The sequence below is a fragment of the Sminthopsis crassicaudata genome, chromosome 2 (genome assembly GCF_048593235.1).
Source record: "Sminthopsis crassicaudata isolate SCR6 chromosome 2, ASM4859323v1, whole genome shotgun sequence".
In the NCBI taxonomy this organism is placed as follows: domain Eukaryota; kingdom Metazoa; phylum Chordata; class Mammalia; order Dasyuromorphia; family Dasyuridae; genus Sminthopsis; species Sminthopsis crassicaudata.
In genome coordinates, this window is record NC_133618.1 from 514,921,555 (window position 1) to 514,932,067 (window position 10,513).

Below are 10,513 nucleotides of genomic sequence, written 5' to 3' on the forward strand. Positions count from 1 at the left end.
TTAGAAGCAGAAGAGGAGGAGAACATGTGGTCGCCTGGGCAAAGTTATTAGTATTAAGTTAAAATATTAGAACTGAGCTGCTTTTATAGATTTCTAGGTTTATGTTGCCCAGGCAGGGAAAGGGTGGGAATAGGTAAAGCTCTGGCCTTGGAGTAGGGAAGATCTAGATTTTCAGGTCCTCTTTCTGACACATTAATTGTGCAACCATGGACGTATCCCTACTGATCATAAACACTTGCTTCTTTATCTTCATGGAACTTCCAAAAAAAGTAGGGAGCACTTCTAACATACTTAAGAGACAGAATTTGAACAAAAGGGAAATTTGAGAAAACATAGTGTCCTCCATCTTTAACTGGCTGTAAAATTTTTTTTATATATAGTATCTATATCTATATATCTATGTGTGTGTGTGTGTGTATATAATAGGGATGTAGAGGCTTTGTCTATGATTCCAGGCACTATGGGGCTGCTTAGGCCTAAATGGAGAATTACCTGTGAAGTTATAATTAGGGAAATTGGAAATGGGAGATAATGTCTGCTGGTTTTAGGAATGAAAAGAAATGTCACTAAAACTAAAACTGGCTTGTAACCAGTTAATATGGGAATGAGTGCTCTAGAAGTTCAGCCTCTGCTTTGCATGGCCATTTCCAAGATGATAGTCTTGAGTCATCCTTTCAAATGAAGTGCAAGGCTCTCTGATGACATGTCTAGCCTTTTTTCCTCTTGGGATATGAATTTTAGCATTTCTCTGTTCATGGACATCTTTATGTAAAGCACTATGTATACCATGCAAATTATTTTTACTTTGTTTCTACTGAAAATGCTGCTACAAATATTGGCATGTATAGGGTTTTTCTTTCTATCATTGACCTCCTTGGAGAATATATCTTCTAGGGAGATCTCTAATTAAGTTTTATAGACATGGTAGTCACTTTTTTAGCCTAATTCGAAACTATTTCCAAGAATGATTGGAGCAAGTCACAGATTGTGGGAATTGTGGGACTTCAGTGAACCACACTGACTCCATCTTGTGATTTAATTCTGGATCTATCTCAGTTTTCTTTCTATTCGATTTTTGAATTTCATTCAGTTTCTGTCTTGTGAAAAAATCCAATGCACTATATGGCTGAGAAGTTGGACCATCTCTGTGTGTTGCTTAGAGACCCTTAACTAAAGACCTAGGTAATGGTGACCAGAAACTGTCAGATGCAGTGATTGGTGCAAGGAGTTAATTTTTTTTTTCTTCTCACAGTTATACATGTTAAGCAACCACTATGTTTTGTCTGAAAACAGGCCCTGTAGTGATCAGTCAGTTACTGTTTCTTTGTTCATTTGATTGAATATAGACAATGAGGGGTAGGGGAGTAAGACTCCCCTTTTTCTGATTTCCAGGAATTGTGTTCATTCTTCCCCTCCCAATTGGGGAACTTACTAATCTTTTCTCCTATTAGAATCCACAGTACCTAATTTTGTATCTTGGTTTATTGCCTGTTAATTGTTTTCTTTTAGTGCATAAAAATCTTTTCCCCCTTATATTTGGGATTCAGTGTCGAGCTGAGGAGGCTAAGTCCCAATTTGTTATGCAGTTGGAATCTATTGTTTAATAAATCAATATGCTCAGAAAATCAAATCTTTATTCTCTCAATTATTTCAGATTTCACTTGTCACAAAGTCCACAACAGAGTATTAATGTGCAGTTGCAAAATTCTAAGTAGGAAATATATATTTTCCTAAGTAGGAAAACTATAAGAAGTCATAGAAATCAAAAACTGTAGATTGAAGTGAATCTAGGCAATCTTTGTTTAACAAGCTATACACTATGGGGGAAGCACTTGGTGGGTTTGTAAGTGTTATAAAAAATGTCAGTTAATTTTTTCTCCAGCATGCCTCAGTGTGAGATTGTTGATGTATCTCCATAGAAGGTCCCCAACAGGACTTTGTAGGTTCTCAGTAGGATCTTAGTAGGTCTTTTACAGTGAACTCAAGCAGCTTAAAATTGAGAAGGTGGCTCTGATTCCAATTGATGACTTGGTTTCTCTCCACCATAACTTTGGGCAGGTTTATGGTGAAGCTATCAGAGGAGACAGATGGGGTCATTGTCACCAATGATCAGTTCCGGGATTTAGTGGACGAATCAAAGAAATGGATAGGAATCATTAAAGAACGGTAAGGATGATACTCTGGGGAACCTGACTTTGTGGTCAGATTTAGGGGCTTTTTCCTTCTTTCAGATATACAGGTCCTATTATTCACTGTGGAAATTTGGGGAAGCGGGGAGGGGGAAAGAGACCCTTAAAAGAGAGGAGGATCTGTATCCTATCAAGCCCTGTGAAATGAGTTGTTGGTTTAACAGAGCACTTAAGCCAAACCTAGGAAGGACTGAGATCCTGGGTAAGAATTGGGCTGATTCTCCATTCCCCAAGAATCAAAGGAGAGCTTGGCAAATATTTATTCCCTTTCTCCTCCCCTTCTCCCTTCTAGGGAGTAAGGAAGATAATCATGTGGCTTGACCTCCTTTTCTCTCTCTGGCCTAGTCTGCTGCCTTTCACTTTTGTGGGGAATATCTTCATGGTTCCGGATGACCCGCTGGGCCGGGATGGCCCCACCTTGGACACATTCCTGAGGAGAACAGATGGGTAATGGATTCCTCTCCCCTGGACAATCCTTCCCTCCTTCCTGTCACTTCTTCCTACCTCCTTTAGTGAATTAAGACACTCTATAAAGGGAACAGAAGTAGCATAAATCAAGCGAATTCTGCCCCCGTGCGTCAGAATGAGAGAATGACCATTTATTTAGCTAAACTCAAACTCCTAAGTTAGTCCTCTCCGCAGCCGATTGTGTCAGACCTTTGTCCTTTGGGAAGATAGCCAGGATTTGGCCCTAAGCAGATAAGATGGCTAGTGGGCACAGTGAGTGGATTGCTGGAGTTCTGATTTGGAATTCTGCCTCTGAGCCTGTATAGCTGTCAGATTTGGGTGAAATATATATATATATATTTTTTTTTTGCCTTGGTTTTCTCATATGTAAAATAATAGGACCTAACATCCCAGGATTGTTGTGAGGATATGAGATAATTTCTGCAAAAGTACTTTGTAAACCTTAAAGCAACAACTAAATGTAGCCTCTTCTCATCTTTTTCTACCTTCTCCATACCATTCGTGAATTATGGTCTTATTCCTGAAAACCTGTTCCCAGCTGGCTGCCAACTAATCAGATTACTAGTTAGTAGTGAGGTTAAGGTGTAATTCTCCCAGAATATTAGCACTTAAAGGCCACAGTACTCATATATTTCTAGTGGTGAGATTGCAGGCATTATGAGAGAAGATGTAGAAGGAGTATTTTAAGGGCGTGAGTCTCTGCTTGGTGCTTAGATTATATTACATAGGGAGCTACTTACGCTGCTGTGTCTTGGCGATGGAATAGGAGTATTGCTATGATTCCCCCTTCCCCCATCATTTTCCTAAGGATGGCTTTTTTGACTAGTAATTATTCTGTCTCGTTTCCCCATCTCCTTCACCCTCCCTCTCCCATTCTTTTCTCTCTTTGCAGGTTGGAGTTGGCTGTTAGCAATTTCCTGAAGGTCTGGGAGAAAAAGCCTGCTGCTAAAGCTTCCTTTCTCCCCATAAAGGCCAAGGGACTTCAAGGTAAGAAATATTTAAAGAGGGGCTGCTCCGGACCCCAGCAAAAGGGGAAGGTGAAGAAGCTGCCGGAGGGTGTAGAGAAACTGATGGTCAAGGAAGGAGACGCTCTGGACACTTGCCTGTCCACAGTTTTCCAAGAGGAATGCCCCTTCCTTTCAGATGATATCCTCCGGTATTTTAGCCTCCAGAACAATACCTCAGAGACCTCCCTCTCCCCCTGGAGAGGCTCTTCTCAACTTGATATCCCTTGGGGCGGGGCGGGACAGCCCACATGCCAGAGGGTCCTGGACCACTTGGCTCAACTGTCTGTGCCAACCAGCTTCTCTGCTCTCTCCTTCTTTGTGGGGTTCATGGGATGCCACAAAGATGTGATCCCCCGCTACTCCTCGCTTGTTGCCCCGCTCCATGGCCTCCTCAAGAAGAAGACGCAGTGGCAGTGGACACCTGAGCACTCCCAGGCATTCCTAGCCCTGAAGCAGGCCCTGGTGTCAGCCCTCTCCTTGGTGCCCCCTGATCCCCAGGTGCCCTACCGCCTGGAGGTGGCAGTGAGTGAGAGGACCTTGGCCGCGGTACTGACACAGGAGCGGGCCGGGCTGCGGCGCCCCATTGCTTACACCTCCAAAGCCCTGCTCCCCCAGGAGGGCAAGGCCGCCCTGAGCAGAGGTGGCGGCCTCTGTGCCCTGGCCTGGGCTGTGAGGCGATTTGCCCCCTCTCTCGGATCTGTCCCTGTTGTTCTGGAAGCCTCCTACACCTCCGGGGACTCCACAGGCCCTGAGCAGAGGGAGAGTGCGGACACTTCCGACACGTGGCTGGCCCGGTGGTCCCTCCTGGTGCAGGATAAAGACCGGAGGACTTTGGGCACATCCTTCTTCCCCGGGCCTTTGGGGGACAGTGGCCTCCCGATGCCTACCCCTGATTCGTTGCCTCAATTTTTCCAGATACTGCCTCCCTTTTCTGACTTGTCCTCCTTTGTATGTATTTATACCTCGGGGTATTGTTTTTATCAGGATACCGAGTGGTGTGCCGGCTTTGGGTTGTACGTCCTGTCTCCTGACAGTCCCCCCCTGTCCCTCTCTTTCTCTTGTTCCCCACATACACCAACCTATGCCCACCTGGCTGCTGTGGCTTGTGGCCTTGAGCGCTTTGTTCATTCCTGCATCCCTCTGGTCTTTCTGGTTAATTGTAGCTGGCTGTTCAACATCCTCATAGATCTCCTTCCTCTCTGGCACTCCCGTGGGTTTCTGTCTTCCGATGGGGCCCCATTGCCTCACCCGGCCCTGCTGTCCTATATCACTTCCTTGGCCTCCAGCCTCCCCACCTTGCCCTTCCTCTTCAAAGCCTCCTACAAGGGGGCCCTGTTCAGCGTGACAGTGGAGGCTCTGGCCAAGCAGGGTGCCCAAGGATCGGGGCCTCTGTGGAAGTTGCCAAGGCACATCATGCCTTCTGTTGGAGTGGCAGCCAGTCCCTTGGGCGGGGGGCCGAATCTACAGGCGCTGCAGGAGAATGATGCTGTTTTGTTAGAAGCCATTTGTCAGCTGCAGGCTGGACGTAAACTTCCCGGACATTCCCCCCTCAAGCCTTTTGAACCTGGAATCAGTTTTGTTAAGGAGTGCAACCTGCTCATGTATGGAGAGATGAAGAGACCCAAGGTGTGGGTTGTCCCGGAGCAGATCCGGAAGGATCTGATTTATTCTGTGCATGATGTCCCTCCTGGTCCCCACGCTGACCCAGAGGAGACCCTCAGGAGAGTGAGGATGTTAGGCTGGTGGCCTAAGATGTATGGGCAGGTGAGGGCCTATTGCAAGTGCTGTTTGTTCTGTACCTCGATAAACAACCTGAGCAAAGAGTCCAAATGCATGCGGACTCAGTGGCACTCAACACTGGCAGTGCCTTGGTCTAATCTTCAGATTGATGTGATCGGGCCTGTGCCTGCCAGTGAGGAGGGCCACAGGCACGTGCTGATTGTGGCCGACTCCTGCTCCTCCTGGACAGAAGCTTTCCCCCTGAAGTCCTTCACTCAGATGGCGGTGGCCCAGGTGCTGCTCCAGCAGGTGTTTTCCCGATGGGGCTTGCCGTCGAGGCTGGAAGCGGCCCAGGGAGCTCAGTTTGCCAGACATGTTCTGATGAGCTGTGGCTTGGTACTGGGAGCCAAGCTGGGCAGCATCTCTGGGGATATCCAGCCTGCCGAACTAAGGGATGGGAACTCAAACCAGGCTTTTAAGAATTTGTTGAAGGAGTTTATCATCCTTCATGGGAAGAACTGGGCCAGTTGCCTGCCCCTTCTGCATATGGCCTTTAGAGCCTTGGAGTCTGGACCTACCCCTTTTGCAGTTGTGACAGGGAGTGAGATGAGACTGGCTGAATCTTTGTGGTGGGAGCTCAGCGGGGCCCATGTAGAAGGGCTGAAGATGGATGTGTTCTTACAGCAGTTGAAAAATAACATCATAGAAAGTCAAATGCAGGCAGCTCTGGCTTCTGGGGACCAGTCTGCCATGGCCCAGAGTAGCTACTTCCAGCAGGAAGTCCAGGGAAAGGAGTGGAATGTGGGAGACCAAGTTCTGCTTTTGAATTTCCCCAAACCTGGAACAGCTCGGTGGGTCGGACCCTACTATATCGTAGACAGGCTGAGTCTGTCTCTGTATAGGGTCTGGGGTTACCCAACTCCAGGGAAGCTGGGAGTCACATACCCCACTAATTTGATGAGGTCATATCCCCAGGGTGGTGCCCCCTTACCCTCGGTGATATTAGAACAATTGGAGTAAGCCACTGCCTCCTCCTTTGGAATCAGGGAGGGATGACTTATCTCTCCCCCTATTCCTCATTATTCATACACAGCTTCTCCAGAGCTTCTGCTAAAGAACCAACTTAAGAGTATTCAAAAAGAAACTTTCTCCCTTGGTTCCCCTGGCAACTTTGCCCACAGTAGTGGTGTTTGCAGTGTCTGTTACTAGGTTTGGCTTAGCCAACCTTTTCTTTCCTTTCAGAACCATTCCAGAATCTCATCCATGACAGGCTCACCTGTCCCCAGGATCTCTGAGTAGGAGCCCGACCAATCCAGCCCCTTCTCCTGGGGAGAGAAGTCCCTGCAAGGGTTTCTTACTTCAGCTATTTCAGTGGGGGATCTTCTGACACTGGTTTTTGCCAGGATGTCTCAGAACTTAGTGGGCTGAATGAAAGCAGTGAATGGATAGGGTGCAGGTTTTTATTTTTATTTTTTTATTTTTTTTGCAGACTGCATGTTTACTTCACTTAAGCCTTACTTAGACCCAATCAAGATTGTCCTCTGTCCCATTCAGCATATTAATGTTGAAGTCTTTGATGGTGCTACATCCAAAGGGATCCTACTTAGAAATCATTGGAGCTAGAGCTGGATTCTTATCCAGTCACAAGTGGCTTTGGGTCAGAATATACCTAAAAAAAGTAGTATTTTGACTTCTCAAGACTCATTAATGGAAACCTCTGGTCCAAAAGGCCTGGGTGTGGAAGAATAGATAGTTCTGAGAAGGGACTCTTTCCTACTCATTTTGCTACAAATCCCTTAACCCCATTCTGGGAGAGTTTCTGCACTATGGAAATGCTATTGATAAGTATGGGGTCACTTAGCCAGGAAAACTTGCCTTGACTTGTCCAAGAAGTTCAATATTTTGTCTAAGAGGTAGTGAAGTTGAGTTCTGTGTTGCTGTGGCATTAAGAATACCAGAACTCTGCATCTTCCCTTGCACCTTACCCTCCTCCCAGGCTCAAAAACACTCTATGTTTGTGAAATAGCTTTGCATTATACTGTGGGTGGGACCTTTTGCTTGTGTCTTCTATATAACAGGAAAATTGGTCTCATTCATCAAACCCTTTCCCTTTCCCACCCAAGTACCCTTGTGTGAAAAGTTTTGCCCTAAATCACATCCTGGATGGGATCTTATGTATTTCTTCCATTTAATGGGAAAATTGGGCTCATTCTTAGGGTCTCCCAAACTCCTCCTTACATTATTACCCTGAGTGAAGTAACTTTTGACCCACATTGTGTCCTAAATGGGATTTTATTTGCCTTTTGGAAAATGGAATTCATTCCTATTGCACTCAGTCTCCCAACTAGTCATTTTGTTGTTTCTCTTTGTTATAAGTGAGTGAGTCCTAATTCAATTTGTAAATAAAGGGCTCAAACTGGAAATGAGTTTATGTGGCCTTTTGCATAGAAATCAGGCTGGTATTGAGGAAGATGGTAAGATTCAAAGGGAGTTGTGAGCCAGATTTATTGAATTTGGAGGACTTATTGAGGTGGAAGAGATTATTCATGTCCTTACTTCTCATTTTATAGAAAGGGAAACTGAAATTCATTGACTTTAGCCAAAGTTACACAACTGACCTTACTTTGTAGTAATGATTTAAACTTTTTATCTCTTACTGTATCTGTTGGAGAATATTGTTTCTTTAGGTCAGGCTCAAGCCTTACTGCCATTGCCTTGTCCTGTTCTTTGCTATTCCTTGCCTTTCTCTTAATAACCCACTGGTCCTTCATCCCTTAGGTGAGATCTGAAATAGGAGGGAACTATTTAGTGTGATTCCTGTGTGTGTGTGTGTGTGTGTGTGTGTGTGTGTGTGTGTGTGTGTGTGTGTTCAGGCCACTGGACCAACTTCCGAGGACCACCCAGGCATCTTCCAATACTCCCAAAGTAGCCCATGGTAACTCTACCATGCTGTACACCTTTTGTTGTTCCGTTGTGTCTGACTCTTCCTGACCCCATTTTGGGTTCTCTCAGCAAAGATACGGGAGTGGTTTGCTATTTCCTTTTTTAGGTCATTTTAGAAATGAGGAAACTGAGACAAACAGAGGTTAAGTGACTTAACCCAGGTTCACACAGCTACCAAATATCTGAGAACAGATTTGAATGCAAGAAGAGGAGTCCTCCTGTCTTCAAATCCAGCCCTCTAGCCACTGTGCTACCTAGATGCCCAATATTGTACCTGCCTTCAGAGCAAACTAATTAGTCAGTAAATATACATATACACACCCTTGTCAGTAGGTTATAGAAGTAAGAGTCAGAGTTCAGAAAACTGGAATGAGTGATGTACAAACTTTTCAGGTGAGTTTCTCTGAATCTGCACATCATGTCATCCTCCACATAATTTGCTTAAACATATTTTGCCGAATTAATGATTTGTAGAATACATAGGAGGGAAAGCAAGTCAGTAGAGATCCAGAGACCTTTAGGTTCCCAAAATAAGAGAGGCAATGGTTCCTTTTCTGCTTGGTCACTTAGGGATCTTACTTGTCCCACCAGATTCTTATTAGAGAGTACCCACTACTTTGGTTTTCAGACAAATCCATTTGCAACATAAGAATGAATTCATCCCCTCCCTTCCTTAGTGATATCATTCCTTGAGCTAAGGGAAGAAATGAAAGAGAAGAGAAGAAAAGCTTATGATTGTGTTATTTCAGCTTAAGGGGAGAAGGTAAGGAAGATCATCTCACCTCTGTAGATGGGAGGAGGGGGGGAAGAATACAAAGAATTTCTTCTTACCAGTAGTTTGAGCTCATGGTTTTGAGTCAAAGTTTGGGTATATATAACTCCTGGCTTCTATACACAATCCCTGGATAACCTTGGGAATATTTCATTTCTCATCTCATCTCCCTGGGGCCTCAATTTTCTTATCTGTAAAATCAGGATAACTTCCTTTAAGCCAGTGGTCCTCAAACTTTTTAAATAGGGGGCCAGTTCACTGTCCCTCAGACTGTGGGAGGCCGGACTATAGTAAAAATAAAAACTCACACTCTGTCTCCGCCCCTCCGCCCATTTGCCATAACAAGGCCGTATAAACGACCTCAGCCGGCTGCATGTGGCCCGCGGGCCATAGTTTGAGAACCCCTGCTTTAAGGTCTCTTCAAACTAAATCTGTGATCCTGTGGATACGGATAATATAGTGGCTCATGTTTCCACAGTATATTAAAGTGCTTTACCTAGAATGTTAGGATTAGAAGAACCTACAATCTTTACTTGAGATGTGAAGTGACCAACCCAAGTAAGGTGACATAGTTTATGAGGTGTTGGAATCAGAGTTAAAACTGAGACTGTCTTCTGAGGCTTAGAGATGTTGCAAGGCCATTTAAACCACAGTGTAATTCACTATTGGATGTCTGGTTTGTGGTTGCTGTGACCCTTCTAAAGATGGATTCTTAGAATTTTTGTAACTGCAAGTGCTGTCCTTCCTCTGGGAATGTAAATCAATTGATACTGCTTGCTAGAAGTTTTGTTATACATTCTAGGGATTTCTTGTGTATTGGGAGTTTTCTTTGCCTCTCCTTCCTCAATAGAATTTGTTAATATTCATATGTAAAATCTCAACTTTCCTTTCACTCTGTATATATCTTGTATGTACCTATTTATAGCCATATTGTCTTTTCCCTATTAGAGTGTAAACTCCTTTTGCTGTATCTCTAGTGCTTACCATAATACCTAGCACTTAATAAATATTCATTGGTTGATTTATTGCTTATTTTTGACTAAGGAACAAAGCTCTAAGTATGTCTATTAGAAGGATTTTGAGTTCTCATTTGAGAAAACAACTCAAGGCTTTCATCCTGGCAATGGTCAAGTAGACCAAGTAATAGAGCTAGAACTCCCTGATAATATTCCTGCTTTTATTAATCATTGACTACTTGTTTACCTATATCATTACTTTTGCTTTTATCAATCATTTACTACTCCTTTACTTACATAATTTTTTATTGCTTTTTGTTATTTTTTGATTGCATCATGTTCGCTCAAATGGCCCCCATAGCATCTAGGATGATAAATAAGACTTTCCTATCTTTCCCAAGCAATTAAAGTATTCAAAAGATCCCAAGATATAGATCTGAAATTAAAGATTACCCACCA

At 44.1% G+C, this 10,513-nt stretch overlaps 1 protein-coding gene across 2 annotated transcripts in view; it reads left to right on the forward strand.

Annotated features, from left to right (window-relative positions):
* Positions 1-10,128, forward strand: part of NYNRIN (NYN domain and retroviral integrase containing) — a 40,857-nt gene extending 30,729 nt beyond the window's left edge. For both annotated transcript variants that reach the window (XM_074294377.1, XM_074294378.1), the window contains exons 6-8: positions 2,059-2,166; positions 2,535-2,636; positions 3,550-10,128. In XM_074294377.1, the coding sequence (XP_074150478.1) occupies positions 2,059-2,166; positions 2,535-2,636; positions 3,550-6,403 (3,064 nt within the window). In that variant the 3' untranslated portion in view covers positions 6,404-10,128. The remainder of the gene's footprint in view (positions 1-2,058; positions 2,167-2,534; positions 2,637-3,549) is intronic.
* The last annotated feature ends 385 nt before the right edge of the window (positions 10,129-10,513 follow it).